Source organism: Nomascus leucogenys, chromosome 14 (genome assembly GCF_006542625.1).
Source record: "Nomascus leucogenys isolate Asia chromosome 14, Asia_NLE_v1, whole genome shotgun sequence".
NCBI lineage: Eukaryota > Metazoa > Chordata > Mammalia > Primates > Hylobatidae > Nomascus > Nomascus leucogenys.
Genome location: NC_044394.1, coordinates 33,205,889 through 33,227,430, shown reverse-complemented (window position 1 = coordinate 33,227,430; position 21,542 = coordinate 33,205,889). Strand labels below are relative to the sequence as shown.

Below are 21,542 nucleotides of genomic sequence, written 5' to 3'. Positions count from 1 at the left end.
CTGCATAAAAAAAAGAACTAATGATGTAACAGGCAGTTGTATATAAAATATGAAAATATAAATTGGTTTAAAAAGTTATCAATTAATGAATTCCATGAAAGTTTACCACCATACGATCTAGTCTAAAATAAAAGGACCCTCATGTACATATTTCATTGTCTTACACAATAGACTCTGCAAATGAAAAGGAATAATCACATTGTATATTCTTAGAAACTGGCTGTCCCTGCATATCATCAGTGATTTCGCAGCAGTAAACTATAAAGCAAGCAATTAAAATTAGAGCCCTCAACAAAAACTTTCAAATTAAAATCATTTTTCAAACCTCGAAGTTGAACAAAGTCTAAGTTTTAGAAATATTCAACTCTACACAGAGTGATACAGAAGGTGTTAAAATATAACCCTATAACATTTAAGTTACTTTGGTCACTACCCCAGCTCAGAAAACCAACTATTAATAGTTATGGGCTTTCTTATTGGATATTATTTGGAGTATTCAATTTTAAACCAAATCATAATATATACATGAACCGGCAGTAATCTTTCATTGAAATTCTAATTATGTAAATGTGGCATTGTCCTATGAGAAAATACATAGTTTTCCTCGTAGTTTAGATCTTTATCTCCTAATTATTTTCTGGCAATGAGAAGGATATATTCTGACATTAATTCCCTATTCCCATAACCTTAGAAAATAGGCACCTCTGCTTGGGAACTGAAAGGGTAAGAGACAAAAGTTAAAATGAATCATTAATAACATATTTACCGGTTTGATTCGCAGCTGACCACCTGCCACCTCAAGAATGGCATGTCTTCTGGATACTCTCTTGTCTGTTATCTATACAGTAAAAAAATTAAAAGATTAAGAATAGCCAACTCCTTAAAAAGCAACAAAACAAAAAGGCAAACAAAACCCTTGGCGATGTTTCTGAAATCAGTAGACTAGATATGAAATATATCATTCATTCAACAACTGTATATTGAAATGATTGTCCTCATTTAACAAATAATGAAACTCAGAGATTAAAAATCCTGCCCAAAGTCATGTAAGAGTCAACAACAGAGCCTCAAGCCTAGAATCTAACAGATCCCAAAACCTTGCATGATAGTTTCCATTCATGACAGACATCTGCTGGGGATTCTTACCAAGAAAATTCATAAAATAGGAGAAGTCTCTATATAATATGTACTTACCAGAAAACATTTCAAATACAAGCAACATATAGTATATCATGATGACAAAGGTTTTAAAAGGAAGAGATCCCATGCTCAAGGATCTGGTAAGTATAAAACGGTCTGACTCTAGGCTTTGGGTTCAAAGAGACCCAGATCAGGCAGAACTGCATGCAAACTCTGGGGCCATCAGCAGCAGTTAAGAGTTCAGGAAGGCAAGAAGGGGAATAGTGAAAACCAAACATTTTCAGTAAGAAAGAAATTAGCATTTTTTAAAAATATCTATTTGCTTCCTGTTTTGAGCCAACAGTGTTCCACTTATGCTCACAATCATTTCCACATACCAAAGTTCAAAAATTGTTTGCATTTTAAATGCTGACAGTGCCAATCAAAGCTTTCTCTTTTCACTGTAAACACAATAGTTAAGACTGCCTTTTTTATTTGTGGTTGATTGATAGATAATGAAAACATGTTAAGCACCAACTTCACTAACACTGTAACAACCTGACCCATCTCTTGGTAACCTTGGTATTTAGCACTTGAATGTTGGCATTATCCACATAAGGACCAAAATTATCAGTAAAAAATAGACCATACCAACACATAAACTCAATTAAACCTATTAGTTCCACAAAAAATGTGAAACTGCCAGGAGTCAGTACTCATTTTTTTAACCAGAGAGCTGTTCCACACTTAAGGCTGTGACATATAGACAGTAATATCAAGCATCAGAATGAGTATCACATGAATGAATTTTTCACAATCTATTGTTAGCCACAATGGCCATCCAAGAAGTAAGTACAAACTAATAATCTTTTGTTTCAGAAAAAAAGAGGCTAAAAATTTAAAGATTCCTTTCTTTTTCCCAGAATGTACCTTAGTAGGCTAAAAACAACAGCAGTTATCTGATGACTCATTGCATCATCTGCACAGAACTTTCGCTTAAATGTTGTGATTCAACATAACATTGCCATAGCTATTATTAACACTTCACATAAAAATTGAAAGTCCAGAGAATTTAGGTAACTTGGGTAGGTCACTCTCCAAATAGGCAGTACTCCAAATCCACACTCTTTTTAATAAAAATAGGTAATAGGCAGGGTGCGGTGGCTGCAATCCCAGCACTTTGGGAGGCTGAAGTGGGAAGACTGCTTGAGCCCAGGAATTCAAGACTAGCCTGGGCAACACAGTGAGACCCCCAACTCTACATAAAGTAAAAACTTAGCTGGACAGGGTGGCATGTGCCTATAGTCCCAAATATTAATACTTGGGAGGCTGAGGTAGGAAGATTGCTTGAACCCAGGAGGTCAAGGTTGCAGTGAGCCATGATCGTGCCACTGCACACCAGCCTGGGGGGCAGGGTGAGACCCTGTCTCAAAAAAAAAAAAAAAGATAATAAATGTGAGAACACATTTATACATGACTATACCTACATGTAATCATTCAAAAGTAATTTCAAAAAATGCACATTATTCTGTGGCTGAGAGTAAGCAGTTCCTATTTCTGACTTGGGTACCAAAATCTCATTGTTACTTCCGTACTACAAACCAATTTTCTAACCAATAGAGTAATAAGCTATCAAATATAAAACTATGGCATATAAAGATGGTTCCTTTAACAGTCCACCTTAAATTTCTTTCTTTCCTTTTTTAAACTGTATTTTTTCAGGAAGCAATAAATGAACTTTTCCTATCTCTGTCTTTCTTTGAAGTAGGCTTCACTGACACTACAAAGATAAAAGACATTTTAAGTAACATAAAAGTATAATGTGACCTCTAGTGGACACATAACTCCACAACAGTGTAATTTCATTACAAGCGATGTGTCTTTATAGAATACAAACAGAATGCTATAAATAGTCTTTGAAATTAACATCACTCAGACATTTATAGTGTTCCTTTTAAAGTAAACCCCTAAATAGTGAATACACGATAAAATAACCATTTGCACTTTCTCAATGGGAAGTGTAAAGGTTTAATAAATTATCATTAAAACATTTTAATTTCAGGATTGATATACGGAGAGGGGTGGGGAGCAAGTGACAAACAGATTATCCTAAAGATCTGATGATCTGCTTCATTTAACAGCCTGTCACTGCTCCTTAGACAGAGTGAATATCCAACACATTTTTATTATTTATTAATATATCAACTGTAATAACAATCAATTATCAACACCAAAGCACCATTCTAGACTTGTCATGTATCATCTTTTTCAGTCTTCACAAAATCTGTGAAGAAGATATTATTATTATACTTCACTTCATAGGTGAGAAAACAGAAGTACAGAGAGTTTAAGCAACTACTCAGTTACACAATCAATTAAGTAGTAGGGCCAGGATCTGAACCTAAGGAATCAGATTCCAGAACCATTCATGCTCTTAACGTTGTATCACATCCCTCAATATCATTACATGAAACCTAAAGCAAAACCTCAGTTTTTAAGATGATTTACCCAGTTTAACTGTCAAACTAGAACATAGTAAAGAACTGGAAATAAGGCAGAAATGGCTATTTAATAACCAAATAGACATTCAGAGGAGATTCAGATCCTAAATAAAGCTCCAAGAGGCCCTCCGGCTTTCATTTGGTCCTGCTTATCTAATGGCATACCTAAGTCTAACAAGGTATGTCATCCAAATTCTTAATTCTCTATTTGTAAAGTGGATAGGATTTAGTAGACAGCACACTGACAATAGGAGAAAATGACTGATGTTGGTCTGCAGGTGGAAAGAGAAAGGCTACTAAAAAGCAAAGAAACCCAAGGACTCAAAAAGAATACACTGGTTAGAGGCCATTTAGGGTAGGACAAATGGCATAAATTACTTCAAAATATACTGAAGGCTTGCCCAAGTTTACTTACTGATTACCAAGAATCACCAAGTTTAAATTAAAACTTCAACTGAAAGTCAGATATTTCACATCTTAGAAAGCCATAAAAATAGTTAAATTGAAGAATTCCAATTTTTATAGAATAATTATGCTCACCTAAATTCTAATCACAACACACATTCTTCAAAGAAATCAACAAATAGAGCAAATAAAACTACCCATATCCCATCCCATATCTAATGCAAAACTAGGAGATGGAGATTACTAAAAACTTTAACTTACATGTAAGAGAGATGAGAAATGTCAATTTCAGAAGATCAAGCCCCAGAACCTATGCTGGCGCAGAGAAAATCAGGTGGCAAATGACAGAAAAAGAGGAAAGAGGGAGTGGGAATCTAGCGGCGCTGAAGCATAGGTATCACTCCCAGAAAAATTAAGTCACACTTTTAGTGAGAAATACTAAAAACACATTTCAGATCCAACATTGCAGAGGCCAAGCTAATAGAGAATCCAAAACAGAGGCATAAAAATACGTGGAACCAGGTATAGCAAGCTCAGAAAAGGCACCACTTCTCAGGCAGAAGGAGGACACTTGGAAGAAAAAAATAAATCCAATAGTATAGATTTTGGCTTCAAAATACCATTCCCCACTAAAAGAAACTAGAGCTCTTTTGAGAAATGTCATATTCCAGGTCTGAAGCACAAAAAGTATAATGTGGACCTAGGATATCTTCTTGCGCCAGAAGACAAAGAAATGCTCAAAAATTGATGGGTGCATGTCGGAAGGACAGAGAAACCAGTGCAAAAAAACTCCCACTGACCAAATTTAGAACAATTCGAGCATCAAAATAGTGATAATACTGGAATACAGCAAATTGAATCCCAAAATAATCCATGATTCCGTACAAATCTACATAAAGTAAAAAATTAGTTGGACAGGGTGGCACGTGCCTATAGTCCTCAATATTAATACTTGGGAGGCTGAGGTAGGAAGATTGCTTGAGCCCAGGAGGTCAAGGTTGCAGTGAGCCATGATCGCACCACTGCACTCCAGCCTGGGCAACAGGGTGAGACCCTGTCTCAAAAAAAAAAAAAAAGATAATAAAAAAGATTCCATATGAATCATGGATTATTTTGTGATTCAATGTGCTGTATTCCAGTAATATCAGAGGGTAAGGCTGGGAGAGATGCATTTCTTTATAAAAGAATGCCAGCTAAAGTAGAAAAAATGGTAGAATGAGAAAAATCACTATTTTCTAACTGTCAATGTAAAAATTAAGTTAGGAACAGATAAAAGGATGTTTATTTCCCAACAAGAAAAAGGTTTGTTGGGAATAAATACTCATGAAGTCTCAGTATCACTCCACAGATTACTGACAAAGGAAATGGTAGATTAACTGTGAAATCTGGCAGATACCACCTTACCAAGGTGATTACACTTACCACATCACCACAGCAGGACAAACTGATAGATGTGCTTCCTAATGTGGTACTCTGAATAAACATCACCTACTTAATATTTTCATCAAAAATGTTTAATGTGAATCAAATTATGTGCAAACAATCAGACAAACAAAAATTGTGAGACACTCTAGGAATAACTGACCTGGACCCACAGAAGCACTGATGTCATTAAAGACAAAAGGCAAGAAAACCATTCTAGATTAAATAAAAAAAAATTTAACTGGATCCTGATTTTTTTTAAAAAATGCAAAAAGTACATTATTGAAAACGATGTACAGAACTGAGTATGGGATATTAAAATTTATGGCAGAGTTACACATTTCTAGAATATAATAACAGAATATAGCTATATAGAAATGTCCTTGTTCTTAGGTGACACATGTTGACATATTTAGTGATGAACTGCCATAATGCATGTATGTACTTTCAACTGTGTTCAGGAGAAAGAAAAAAATGTGCATGCACACACACACACACAGGCATATTACAGAAGAAAAATCAATGCCTTATTTGATTAAATTGCTGTTTGTCAAATTTCTGTTACTTGTAGTCAAAAGCAACTGTGATTAATACACATTCCTCTAACAATTGTTATATTTATTTTTTTTAGAGATAGGATTTTGCCATTTTGGCCAGGCTGGTCTCAAACTCCTGGCTCCAAGTGATCTGCCCACCTGGGCCTCCCAAGGTGCTGGAATTACAGGCATGAGTCACTGTGCCTGGCCTTAAACTGCTTTTTTTTTTTTTTTTTTTTTTCAGACTAAGCTTCGCTCTGTTGCCCAGGCTGCAGTGCAATGGCACAATCTAGGCTCACTGTAAACTCCGCCTCCCCGGTTCAAGCTATTCTCCTGCCTCAGCCTCCCAAGTAGCTGGGATTACAGGCATGTGCCACCATGCCCAGCTAATTTCTTTTTTTACATTTAGTAGAGACAGGGTTTCAACATGTTGGTCAGGCTGGTCTCAAATTCCTGACCTTGAATGATCCACCCACCTTGGCCTCCCAAAGTGCTTGGCTTACAGGTGTGAGCCACCGTGCCCAGCCCTAAACTGAATTCTTAATATTGTTTCTTGAATGTGAACAGGTCTCTCTATTCTTATACCACTTTTGTAGTGATACCATGTGGATCCCTTATATTTGACTTTCTGGTTTTAAATATTAATAGAATACTTCATCTACTATAATACACATACAGGTCCCTTCTCTAGTTTTAAGATACAAAGATTATACCAGAAAAAAAGATAAACACATGAAAACATAAAAGAACTGTTTATGATCTGTTTGTTACCAAATACTTATTTTCGGTATTTATTGAACTCAAACAAAATGGACATCTTCTTATGTGACAAGCAGAAATACTTAGATATTTTGTATCAAAGTCTGTGATCTGTTTGTTTGACTGCAATTCTCAAAATTCTAAAACCGAAAGAAACAACCCTAAATAAAGTAAAAGCAGAAAAGCTACTGGATCTTGAAATAGAATAGGGTGGTACCTTTCATTTCATTTTTTGTCTATATATAATATAGACAACACAAGTTAATTTTTTGTAAAATCCTTTTCTAGAGAAGTTTCTGAACATCATAGACAGGTATAATATATCGCATTAATTCAATTTTCTCATGTAACTTGGTTCCTGTACATATAAGAACAGAAAATAGTTCGTTTTTCAGTATAAACTATATTACAATTTGTTTTTTAGTACAAACTCTATTACACAGGATATTATTATAGTACAAATATAGTACACAGGATGTATATTATAGTACAAATTGTTTTTCAGTATAAACTATATTACACAGGAAAGGTTAAGATAATTATATAATACTTTATACTCTAATTTTATAAAAATTATCTTGTACGAATAAAATCAGAAAGATGGCTGACTAGAGGTGCCCAATGCGTGCCCTTGCCCCCTAAAAAGGGACCCAAACACAGAATCAACAACTACAATTCAACTGGATTGTCTGAGGGAGAGCACTGAAGTGCAGCAAGGGAGTGGCAAGATCCCTGTGGAGCACAAAAGCAGGATGAAAAGAGGTGCAAGGCACCCTGCCTCTGCTGTCCCATCTCCCCAGTGAGACTGGCTAGGAGCCAGGAGGGACTTCTTATAGGGTAATGGTAAGCACAGGGCCCCAACCACAGAAACTTGCAGTTCTTACTACAGGAGAATCCCACAGTCCTTACAAGCCTTGAGCTGTTTGGAGAGCTACCTGGAATTTACAAAGCTACATTACTCCACAGTAGGAGCTCGTGTTATGCACTCCCCACCTTTGCATGACCTAAGCTGCTACAGCATAGCACCTTCTTGAAACCAGAGCCACTGCTGGAGGGTGTCCTGCTCTGGGGGCCAGTAGCCACTGTGTCTCTCTAGCTTTGAGGCTCTACCATCATTCCATAAAGACCACATGAAGGACTGTAATGCAATGACTCCAGTTACTCAGAGCCTGGGCCCAGGGACAGTCATGACTCTGGTACTGCATAATGGGGAAGTCAACCCCAGGCTGGCCAAACCACCACATGTCTGCGCCCCCAGCTGCAGAAACAGCATAGCAGCCCACCCCTGGTATGCACTTCCCCAAGCTAGCCAAACCATTGTGAGCTCACACCCCAGCCAGAGAAACAGCAGACCACCCCCAGCGGGCATGCCACCAAACTGGCCTAATCATTGTGTGTCCATACCCCCAACTGAGGAAACAGTCTGGTGGAACCACCCTAGGCGGACATACACCACAAGCCAGCCAAACCGTCCCACACCTGCACTCCAAGCTGGATAAACAGCCTGGTAGCTCTTTCCTCAGTAAGCCAGACCCTGAGCAGCCAAACCACAACATGTCTGCACCCTAAGTCTGATAAACAGCCCAGAGAGCCAGTCTCTGAGCTCTCTGCACACCAGCACCCTCAGCCTGAGAAGTAGCCTAGCAGCCCTGCCCTCAGTGACCCAATCTCCAAGCCAGCTGCCTCGCTATGTGTACATGCGTACCCCTGGCCCAACAACCAGCCTAGCGAGCCCATCTCTGGCAAAGTCATACCACTACCACCACCACACACTTCCACAGCCTAGGCCACTGAGGCACTTGCAAACATCACTAATATGGGTTACAGCTGAGGAAACTGCACAGAGACCATACCACTGTGCTCACTCAGAACCTAAGCCAGTGTACTGTACCCATCAGACACCATAAGACCCATCTAAAGGAATAGGTCTTTCCCTGTGAAAGCTACTCCACAAAATTAGAAGAGGCAACTATTCCACCAGATGAGCAGATATCAATATAGGGACACAAGAAACATGAAAAAAACATAACATCCCCAAAGGAACACATTAATTCTCCAACAGCAGACTCCACAAAAAAAAGAAATTTATAAAATGCCAGAAAAAGAATTCAAAATAACTTTAAGAAATTCAACAAGATAGAAGAGAATGCAGATAACCCAATTTACCAAAATCAGAAAAATAATTCATTATCTAAATGAGAAATTCAACAGAGAGAAACATCATAAAAAATAACCACACAGAAATCTTACAGCCAAGGAATTCAGAGAATAAAATAAAAAATAAAATCAAGCCTTCACCAGACTATATCAAGCAGACGAATTTCCGAACTTAAAGACAAGTCTTCTGAAATAACCCAAAGAAAAGAAAAAAGTATTTAAAAGAATGAAGAAAACCGATTGAATTTATGGGACAACATTAAGCGAATAAATATTCACATTATGAGAATTCCAGGAAAAGAAAATATGGAAAAGGCATAGAAAACCTATTTAATGAAATAATAGCTGAAAACCTCCCAAGTCTTGAGAGACAGAAGGATATCCAGATGCAGGAAGTGCAAAAGTTCTCAAATAAATTCAGCCCAAAAAGTTCCTCTCCAAGGCACTTATAGTCAAATTTTCAAAAGTCAAAGACAATGGGAAAATTCTACAAACAACAAGAAAAAATCATCAAGTCACATAAAAGGGAATGCCCACTAGACTAACAGCAGATTTCTCAGCAGAAACCTTACAGGCTGAGAAAATGGCATGATATATTTAGTGCTGAAAGGAAAAAAAAAAAAAAACTGCCAGCCTGGATATAGGATACCCAGTAAAGCTATCCTTTAGAAATGAAGTTTTCCCAAACAAGCAAAAACTAAGGGAATTCCATCACCACTCAACAAGCCCTAGAAGAAATACTTAAAGGAATTACTACAAGGCTTCACTGCTGAATTCTACCAAACTTTTAAAAAAGACTAATACCAATTCTTCTCAACCTATTCCAAAAAATTAAAGGGAAAGGAACTATTACAAGTTCATTACATGAAGCCAGTATGACCTTGAAACCAAAACTAGACAAGGACACACAAACAAAAAGAAAATTACAAGTCAACATCCCTGATGAACATATAGATTCAAAAATCCTCAAAAAAAATACTAGCAAACTGAATCCAAGAACACATTAAAAAGATTATACACCATGATCAAGTGAAATTTATCCCAGCGATGCAATGATGGTTCAAACATACAGAAATCAATAAATGTGATATATCACATCAACAGAATTAAGGACAAAAACCATATGATCTCAAGAGTTTCAGAAAAAATATTTGATATAATTCAACATCCCTTCATGATAAACACTCAACAAATCAGGTATAGAAGAAACATACCTCAACACAATAAAGGGCATATATGACAAACCCACAGCTAACATCATATGGAAAGGGGAAAAGACGAAACCTTTTCTTCTAAGAACTGGAACAAGCTAAGGATGCCCCACTATTACCACTCTTATTAAATATAGTACTGTTAGTCCTAGCCACGGCAATTAGGTAAGAAAAAAAAATCAGCCGGGCATGGTAGCTCACACCTGTAATCCCAGCACTTTGGGAGGCCAAGGTGGGTAGATCACAAGGTCAGGAGTTCAAGACCAGCCTGGCCAAGATGGTGAAACCTCACCTCCACGAAAAATACAAAAATTAGCTGGGCATGGTGGTGGATGCCTGTAATCCCAGCTACTCGGAAGGCTGAGCCAGAGAATTGCTTGAACCCAGGAGACAGAGGTTGCAGTGAGCTGAGATCGTGCCACCGCACTCCAGCCTGGGTGGCAGAGTGAAACTCTGTCTCAAAAAAAAAAAAGGAAAAAAAAAAGAAAGGGCATCTAAATGGAAAGGAAGAAGTTGAATCATCCCTGCTTGTAGATAACGTGATCTTACATCTAGAAAAACCTAAAGACTCCACCAAAAGAACACTTAAAACTGACAAACAAATTCAATAAACTTACAGGACACTTTAACTTAAAACAATATGGGGGTTAGGGGAACCAACTTGACTCCCCCAAAACTTAACTACCAATAGCCTACTGTTGACTGGAAGCCTTAATCAATTATAAATAATTGATTAACACATATTTTGCATGTTATATGTATTGTACAGTATATTCTTAAAATAAGCTAGAGAAAAGAGAATATTAAGAAAATCATAAGGAAGAGAAAATATATGTACTATTCATTAAGTGGAAGTGGATCATCATATAGGTCTTCATCATCATTGTCTTCACCTTGAGTAGGGTGAGGAGGAGGAGGAGGAGGAATAGGAGGAGCTGCTCATGCTCAGTGTGGCAAAGGTGTAAAAGGTAAAGGAGGTAGAAGGGAAGGCAAGAAAGGCAGACATACTTGGTGTAACTTTATGAAAATACATGATAACTTGCCTAACTTTTTTGCTTTCCATTTCTTTAAAAAAAAGGTTTTATACAGTTCCAATCCTATTCTACCATTTGTTTAGTTTCAGGGTCTGTATCATAGAAAGGTCCATGTTGTAAAAGAAAAGCAGTCTTGAATAAACGTAACCCTTCTGCCAGAGTGTTTAGTGTCGGTTTGGTAACTGGCACTGCTGCTTCTATATGTCTTCCTCATTGCTGGCACTGGTTCAGAAGCATTCATCTCCATCAAGTTGTCTTGCGTTAATTAGTGTTTATTAGCTCTTGAATTTCTCCAATATCTATACCTTGAAATCCTTCACCCCTGACTTTTTGGCCATATCCACAATCTCTTTCATAATTTATTTGATTGGCTTTGACGTAAACCCTGTGAAGTCATGCACATCATCTGGACAGTTTTCTTCATCAGGAATTTACTGCTTCAGGCTTGATGGTTTTCATGACCTTTTCTGTAACAACAATGGTGTCTTCAATGGTGTAATCCTTCAGGACTTGTGATGTTCTCTCTAGGGAGGTTCTCTTCCATAACACTGACAACCTTTTCCATAGAGTACTGTGTATAATGAGCCTTAAAAGTCCTTATGATTCCCTCATCTAGTGGCTGAATTAGAGATGCTGTGTTTAGGGGAAAGTAGACCACTTCAGCACCTTCGTTACTGAACTCATGGGGCTCTGGGTGGCCAGAGGCATTGTTCAAAAGAATTCTAAAAGACAGTCTCTTACTGGCAAGGTACTTCCTGACTTCAGGGACAAAGCATTGATAGAACCAATTCAGAAAAAGGATTTTCATGTCTAGACCTTCTCTTTGTACAACCAAAAGAATGGCAGCTGGTGGTTATCTTTTCCCTCCAAGGCTCAGGGGTTAGCACCTTTGTAGATAAGCGCGGTACTAATCATAAACCCAACTGCATTTGCACAAAACAGTAGAACTTCCTATCCTTTCCTGCCTTAAATCCCAGTGCTCACTTCTCTTCCTTATTAATAACTGTCCTTTGTGGCATTTTTTTTTCCAGAGTAGGGCACTTTGATCTACATTAAAAAACCTGTTCAGACAGACATCCTTTCTCCTCAATGATTATCTTAATGACATCTGGGAATTCATCTGCTGCTGCTTGGGCAGCAGAAACTGCATTTTCTGTTACCTTGACATTTTAAAAGCCAAACATCTTTTTAAAATTATTAAACCATTCTTTGTTGGCATTAAATTCTCCAGCTTTAGATCTTTTACCCTCCTTTTGCTTTAAGTTGTCACATAATGGCTTTACTTTTTCTTGAATCATATTAGAGTCTATAGGTATGTTTTTCTTATAGCAATCCTGTGTCCACATAAAAATTGCATTTTCAATACAAGATAAAAAGGTGTTTTACAAAAAGCACAAGGTTTTCCCACCTGCTGGCATAGCTGCAGTGAAAGCTTCATGAATTTCCTTTTCTTTTTTTTACGATTGTCCATATGCTGTATTCATTTATTTTGAAATGGCAGGCAACACAGCTGCAGACCTTAATCTACCGTATATATCAAGGAATTCAACTTTTTCTTGTAATTTTTCTCTTCTTTTTTTTTTTCTGTCATTATTTTTCTCTGCTTTTTGGGAGAACTTCCAGCATCACTAGTGGTATTTCACATAGATCCCATGGTCCCATGGTGTGTTAATCAAGGTTTACGGTATTGCACTAAACACGATAAAAAAATACAAGACTCATGAGAGATCACCTTTTTTTTTTAGAGTGATATAGTATAGTTTGGCTGTGTCCCCACCCAAATCTCACCTTGTATTGTAACAATCCCACATGTCAAGGGTGGGACCAGGTGGAGATAACTGAATCATGGGGTGGCTTCTCCCATACTGTTCTCAGGGTAGTAAATAAGTCTCACGAGATCTGATGGTTTTATAAGTGGGAGTTCCCCTGTGCAAGCTCTCTTGCCTGATGCCACGTAAGACGTTTGACTTTGCTCCTCATTCGCCTTCCACCATGATTATGAGGCCTCCCCAGCTATGTGGAACTGTGAGTCAATTAAGCTTCTTTCCTTCATAAATTACCCAGTTTTGGTTATGTCTTTATTAGCAGTGTGAGAACAGACTAATACAGACAGGGTCTCACTCTGTCACTCAGGCTGGAGTATAATGGTGCAGTCATGGCTCACTGCTGCCTCAATCTCCCAGGCTCAAGTGAGGTTCCCACCTCAGCCTCCGAGTAGCTGGGATTACAGGCATGCACCACCATGCCTAGCTAATTTTTTTTTTAATTTACTTTTTGTAGAGATGGAGTCCCATTATGTTGTCCAGGCTGATCTTGAACTCCAGGCTCAAGCAGTCCTCCCACCTCAGCCTCCCAAAGTGCTAGGATTACAGGCATGAGCCACCACACCCAGCTGAGACCTGTTTTTATTATGATACACAATTTACTGGAGAGTTGAACCGCTCTTGCTGAGATGATTCACATCACACGTTGTCGTAAGCAGATACCTGCAACAGTAAAGCTCACCAAAACAGCAACAAGAAGTGGCTAGAAATTATTACAGAAGTACAGTATGTATTACAGTGAATTTTATGCTTTACATTTGTCTACATATCTCTCAACTGCAAATGGCACTATGTACACTCTGTGTTTGTGTGTGTATGTTTTGATAAATTTTACCTTTTTATAATAGATTTGAGTATATTTTATGGTAGTAAATGATAAAATAGACTACTACCTACATATATTTCATTTATTCATGACATATCGTTTTAATTTTTCAATGTTTTTTAAATACAGAGTTTGTGAGTTTTTTCAAATTACCACAAATCTCCCAAAAACTTTTCCAATATACTTGTTGAATCTGCATAGAAGTGGACCTATGCAGTTCAAAACCAATGTTGTTCAGGGTTAACTGTATTCACAAAATTGTGCAACCATCACTTCTATTTCCAGGATTATTCATCACTCCAAAAGGAAACCTCATACCCATTAGGACTTTGGGTTTTAAGTGTGACAGTAAGCCACTGGAAGGTTGCACTGAAAATACTATTTAGAATATTAATAAGAAAATTTATATTATAATATTAATTAAAAATCAGTGGTAACTATTGCACAATACATACACTGAATAAAATATATATACCTATGTACACAGATTAAATACATGAAAGAACTACATTGAATGTTTACAGTGCTTATCTCTTGGTAATTGACTTCGAAGTGCTTATTTTGTCTTCCTGCTTACTTGATTTTGGTGAAATTCCTACTTTCTTTTTTTTTTTTGAGTCTCACTCTGTTGCCCAGGCTGGAGTGCAATGGCACAATCTCAGCTCACTGCAATCTCTGCCTCCTAGGTTCGAACGATTTTCCTGCCTCCGCCTCCCAAGTAGCTGGGATTACAGGCGTGCACCACCACACCCGGCTAATTTTTGTATTTTTGGTAGAGACAGGGTTTCACCATGTTGGTCAGGCTGGTCTCGAACTCCTGACCTCAGGTGATCCGCCCACCTTGGCCTCCCAAAGTGCTGGGATTACAGGTGAAAGTCCTACATTTTCTACATTGAGTATATAATCTTGCAAAATTGGGAAAGAGCATAATACACATAAAAAAACATTACTTTACACAATACTTCACAATTTACAGTGCTTTCCCAAAAGATTATCTAGTTTGCTGTATCAACAACAGACAAAAATAGACAAATTCAAATTTTAATGGTAGGGAATAACAGAAAGTCATCTAGTATAGGATTTGAGCCAGTATTATGGTGAAATGCATAAACCTAAAAAAAAAAAAAAGCTTGGGATCTATTTTAGACATAATTTCATTAGATTATTTCCTTCTACTTTTGTGAAGCAGAGGGTAAATAATATATATATATACACACACACACACACACACACACACACACACACACATATATATAAAAGACTCAAACTGAATCCAGACTGGTTACTATAAAGAAGTCTACAAATCATAAAATTTTCTTATCTAGAGATCTTCCCAGTGCCAAGTCCAGCATGCATTCCAGAGCTCAGTCATCTATGCTGAGACTCTGCCATAATATTTGATGAGAGGTCGGTCTTATTCCTCAACAGAGCAAAAGTAGTTGATATAAGATGTTTAACGTTATCGTATTTGGAACGTACAAAGTCCAACTTCTGATGTTAAGAAGGGGCAATTATGAAGAAATAGACTTGATTTTGCCCAGAGACTCTCCATCAACACTTCAATTCAGAAATCAAGTTCTCTTTAAAAGGTTAATATATTTGATGTAAAATGTTCTTTGGAACTTGTGAATATGCTTTCCCATAAGAATAAGGGTGTAAATGGTAGGTTATCAGGCAACCTCACAAACCCCTAATTCACAATACTGATTAATATGCATCATTTTAGATTTTAAAAAGCAAATCCAATGCTTTTTGAGCTCTAATTCAAGGCTGGTGAATTGTTAGCCAATATGATGAAATTGTGCTGACTATCATGATGTCACTGAAATTTCAACTCATCCAACCTGTTTGGCTTGCAATGCTGCTTACATAGTGAATGCTGCACAAGTGTGAGAACATCGTCCTCATCATTAATACATGATGACAGAGGCAACATAGTAAGTAAAGACATAAGGAGAGCTTAAGAAGACGAAAGTGGGTTTAAAACACCACTTGGGACTTTGGAAAATTAATGTGTCTAAGTAGTTATTTTGCTTATTCAGTTCGGTTCAGCAGACATTTCTTAAAGACCTATTCTGTGCCAAGTACTCTACTTAGTGTATCTAGAAGTAGTTTTTTTTTTTTTCATGGCTAAACTCTGAAAGATTTTATTTATTTATTTTTTTATTATTATACTTTAGGTTTTAGGGTACATGTGCACAATGTGCAGGTTTGTTACATATGTATCCATGTGCCATGTTGTTTTGCTGTACCCATTAACTCATCATTTAGCATTAGGTATATCTCCTAATGCTGTCCCTCCCCCCACCCCCCACCCCACAACAGTCCCTGGAGTGTGATGTTCCCCTTCCTGTGTCCATGAGTTCTCATTGTTCAATTCCCACCTATGAGTGAGAACACGCAGTGTTTGGTTTTTTGCCCTTGCAATAGTTTACTGAGAATGATGTTTTCCAGTTTCATCCATGTCCCTACAAAGGACATGAACTCATCATTTTTTATGGCTGCACAGTATTCCATGGTGTATATGTGCCACATTTTCTTATTCCAGTCTATCGTTGTTGGACATTTGGGTTGGTTCCAACTCTTTGCTATTGTGAATAGTGCCGCAATAAACATACGTGTGCGTGTGTCTTTATAGCAGCATGATTTACAGTCCTTTGGGTATATACCCAGTAATGGGATGGCTGGGTCAAATGGTATTTCTGGTTCTAGATCCCTGAGGAATCGCCACACTGACTTCCACAATGGTTGAACTAGTTTCCAGTCCCACCAACAGTGTAAAAGTGTTCCTATTTCTCCATATCCTCTCCAGCACCTGTTGTTTCCTGACTTTTTAATGATGGCCATTCTAACTGGTGTGAGATGGTATCTCACTGTGGTTTTGATTTGCATTTCTCTGATGGCCAGTGATGATGAGCATTTTTTCATGTGTTTTTTGGCTGCATAAATGTCTTCTTTTGAGAAGTGTCTGTTCATGTCCTTCGCTCACTTTTTGATGGGGTTGTTTTTTTCTTGTAAATTTGTTTGAGTTCATTGTAGATTCTGGATATTAGCCCTTTGTCAGATGAGTAGGTTGCAAAAATTTTCTCCCATTCTGTAGGTTGCCTGTTCACTCTGATGGTAGTTTCTTTTGCTGTGCAGAAGCTCTTTAGTTTAATGAGATCCCATTTGTCAATTTTGGCTTTTGTTGCCATTGCTTTTGGTGTTTTAGACATGAAGTCCTTGCCCACGCCTATGTCCTGAATGGTATTGCCTAGGTTTTCTTGTAGGGTTTTAATGGTTTTAGGTCTAACATTTAAGTCTTTAATCCATCTTGAATTAATTTTTGTATAAGGTGTAAGGAAGGGATCCAGTTTCAGCTTTCTACATATGGCTAGCCAGTTTTCCCAGCACCATTTATTAAATAGGGAATCCTTTCCCCATTTCTTGTTTTTGTCAGGTTTGTCAAAGATCAGATAGTTGTAGATATGTGGCATTATTTCTGAGGGCTCTGTTCTGTTCCATTGATCTATGTCTCTGTGGTGGTACCAGTACCATGCTGTTTTGGTTACTGTAGCCTTGTAGTATAGTTTGAAGTCAGGTAGCGTGATGCCTCCAGCTTTGTTCTTTTGGCTTAGGATTGACTTGGCGATGCGGGCTCTTTTTTCCAGGAGCTGGTTTTTTGAAAAGATCAACAAAATTGATAGACTGCTAGCAAGACTAATAAAGAAGAAAAGAGAGAAGAATCAAATAGATGCAATAAAAAATGAAAAAGGGGATATCACCACCGATCCCACAGAAATACAATCTACCATCAGAGAATACTACAAACACCTCTATGCAAATAAACTAGAAAATCTAGAAGAAATGGATAAATTCCTCGACAAATACACCCTCCCAAGACTAAACCAGGAAGAAGTTGAATCTCTGAATAGACCAATAACAGGCTCTGAAATTGTGGCAATAATCAATAGCCTACCAACCAAAAAGAGTCCAGGACCTGATGGATTCACAGCCAAATTCTACCAGAGGTACAAGGAGGAACTGGTACCATTCCTTCTGAAACTATTCCAATCGATAGAAAAAGAGGGAATCCTCCCTAACACATTTTATGAGGCTAGCATCGTCCTGATACCAAAGCCTGGCAGAGACATAACCAAAAAAGAGAATTTCAGACCAATATCCTTGATGAACATTGATGCAAAAATCCTCAATAAAATACTGGCAAACCGAATCCAGCAGCACATCAAAAAGCTTATACACCATGATCAAGTGGGATGCAAGGCTGGTTCAACATACGCAAATCAATACATGTAATCCAGCATATAAACAGAACCAAAGACAAAAACCACATGATTATCTCAATAGATGCAGAAAAGGCCTTTGACAAAATTCAACAACCCTTCATGCTAAAAACTCTCAATAAATCAGGTATTGATGGGACGTATCTCAAAATAATAAGAGCTATCTATGACAAACCCACAGCCAATATCATACTGAATGGGCAAAAACTGGAAGCATTCCCTTTGAAAACTGGCACAAGACAGGGATGCCCTCTCTCACCGCTCCTATTCAACACAGTGCTGGAAGTTCTGGCCAGGGCAATCAGGCAGGAGAAGGAAATAAAGGGTATTCAATTAGGAAAAGAGGAAGTCAAATTGTCCCTGTTTGCAGATAACATGATTGTATATCTAGAAAACCCCATCGTCTCAGCCCAAAATCTCCTTAAGCTGATTAGCAACTTCAGCAAAGCCTCAGGATACAAAATCAATGTACAAAAATCACAAGCATTCTTGTACACCAATCACAGACAAACAGAGAGCCAAATCATGAGTGAACTCCCATTCACAATTGCTTCAAAGAGAATAAAATACCTAGGAATCCAACTTACAAGGGATGTGAAGGACCTCTTCAAGGAGAACTACAAACCACTGCTCAATGAAATAAAAGAGGATACGAACAAATGGAAGAACATTCCATGCTCATGGGTTGAAAGAATCAATATCGTGAAAATGGCCATACTGCCCAAGGTAATTTATAGATTCAATGCCATCCCCATCAAGCTACCAATGACTTTCCTCACAGAATTGGAAAAAACGACTTTAAAGTTCATATAGAAGTAGTTTTTAACTCTGGCTTTGCAATAGAATCATCTTCAGAGCTTTTAAAAATACAGATACCACCCAGGTGCAAAGGCTCACGCCTGTAATCTCAACACTTTGGGAGGCTGAGGCAGGCAGATCACCTAAGGTCAGGAGTTCGAGACCAGCCTGATCAACATAGAGAAACCCTGTCTCTACTAAAAATACAAAATTAGCCGGTTGTGGTGGCACATGCCTATAATCCCAGCTACTCAGGAGGCCAAGGCAGGAGAATCTCTTGAACCCAGAAGGCGGGGGCTGTGGTGAGCCAAGATCGCACCATTGAACTCCAGCCTGCGCAACAGGAACAAAACTCCATCTCAAAAAAATACAGATACCCAGACACTACCTACAGAATCAAATTACCAAAGAAAGGAACTCATATAAAAGTATGAAGACATGTGAGAACACAGCATATTCATGGTAAGTAGTAAATGGGGGATGAAAATTTGAAGGCATTAATTCAGGGGAAGATATATATAATTGTAAAATATAGTCTTTGTCCCTGTTGCCTGGCATGACCACTAAAATCCTCAGAATCTCCCAAGTGATGTCTTTTTGTATGCTAATGAGTTAAGTGACATCTAGCAGCCCCTAGATAGCTTCAGGGTGGGAGCTAGTCACTGGAAAGACCAAGGTATAATTAGAGAATTGGGACTTTCAGCCCCAAGCCCAGCCTCCTCTAGGGAAAGGAGAGGGGCTAAAGGTTAGCTGATCACTAATGGCCAGTGGTTTAATCAATCATGACTAAATAACGATGACTCCGTAAAAACCCAAATGGGACAGGGTTAGGAAAGCTTCCAAACAGGTGAACATGTAGAGGTTTCTGGAGGGTGGCACACTTGGTGAGAGCATGGAAGCTCGGTATCCCTTCCCATAGCTTACCCTATGCATCTCCTCATCTGTGTCCTTTGTCATATCCCTTATAACAAACCAGTTCTAAGAGCTGCTCTAGCAAATTAATAGAGCCCAAGGAAAGGGCCATGGGATCCCCATTTACAGCCAGTGGTTCAGAAGCACAGGTAAAACAACTTGGGGCTTGCAATTGCCATCAGAAGTGGGGGGAAATCTTGAGAATTGAGCCCTCAACCTGTGGGAGCTGATGCTATCTCCAGATAGATGGTGTCAGAATTAAATTGAATTAGAGGACATCCAGTTGATGTCTGCTGCAAAAGTGACCGCTTGCTTGTTGGTGGGGAGAAATAACCACATATTCAATCACAGGAGTCTTCTGTGTTGACTGTTATATTTTTGTCCATTCAAAATATACATAGGAAAAGTGATTTGCCTCACATCTATTAGAATGATCAAAATTTAAAACACTGATAACACCAAATGTTGATAAGGATGTCCAGTGACAAGAACTGTCATTCATTGCTGGTGGGAATGCAAATAGTACAGCCACTCTGGAAGACAGTTTGGCGGTTTCTTACAACAGTAAACATACTATTACTATACAACTTTACTATCCAATCCAGCAACTGTGCTCCTTAGTATCTACCTAAATGAGTTGAAGATCTACGTTCACACAAAAATATGCACCCAAATGTTTTGTTGTATTATCCACGATCACTAAAACAAAAGCAACCAAGACGACCTTTAGTAGGTGAATGGATAAACCAACAATGGAATATTATTCATCACTAAAAAGAAATGTGCTATCAAGCCATGAAAAGACTTGGAGGAACCTTAAATACATATTACTAAATGAAACCTGAAAAGGTTATGTACTGTATGACTCCAACTCTATGACATTCTGAAAAAGGCAAAACTATGGAGAAAGTAAAAGAGTCCAGTAGTTGCCAGGGGTCCCAGGGAGCCTCTGGGGGATGAATAGGCAGAGCACAGAAAATTTTAGGGCAGTGGAACAATTCTGTGTTATATTGCAATGGTAGATACATGTCATTATACATTTGTCAAAACCCACAGGATGTACAATACCAAGAGTTAACCCCAGCGTAAACTATGAAATTTGAGTGATAATGACATGTCAATGTGGATTCATCAATTGCAACAAACATACCATACTGTGTAGAATGTTGATAGTCAGGGAAGCTGTACATGTAAGAAGGCAGAGAGTATATGGGAACTCTGTACTTCCCACTCAGTTTTGCTGTGAACCTAAAACTCCCCCATAAAATAAAGTCTACTTTAAAAACTAATATATTAAAAAACAATGTTTGTAAAAGTTAAACGGGATCATTGACGTAATGTGATCATCCCACAAGCCTGGTCAACACTTACCCAATTATCCAACACACCATATCTTAGAGCCTTAAACCACATAAGCCCTTCCTTACACCACCCACTCTTCATCTACCAAAATTCTAACCGTCCCAACACACCACAGTCAAACTCAACATGCTACCAAGTTCATGAAGCTTTCTTTCCCTGATCCCACCTCTTAACTTCAGGTTCCTTCTTATACCTCTCTGTACCCTGTGACATCATTCTGTCTAGCTTGAGGACTAAGCTCTGATTATTTTTTTTTTATCTTGCCCGAATTCCTTTCTAAGGGGTCTGGGGAGTCATGCCCTACAAATCATAAATTCTCATCAGATGAGTTTTATTTAACCCTGTATAACGTGACTTACTTTCCAGTCTGACTCAGGCATAACAAGGAAGAAAA

At 38.1% G+C, this 21,542-nt stretch overlaps 1 protein-coding gene across 1 annotated transcript in view; it reads right to left on the bottom strand.

The window, feature by feature from the left end:
- Positions 1–21,542, bottom strand: part of APLF (aprataxin and PNKP like factor) — a 107,941-nt gene that overhangs the window by 81,642 nt on the left and 4,757 nt on the right. Inside the window, exon 2 of the mRNA XM_003262483.2 lies at positions 767–838. Within this exon, the coding sequence (XP_003262531.2) occupies positions 767–838 (72 nt within the window). The remainder of the gene's footprint in view (positions 1–766; positions 839–21,542) is intronic.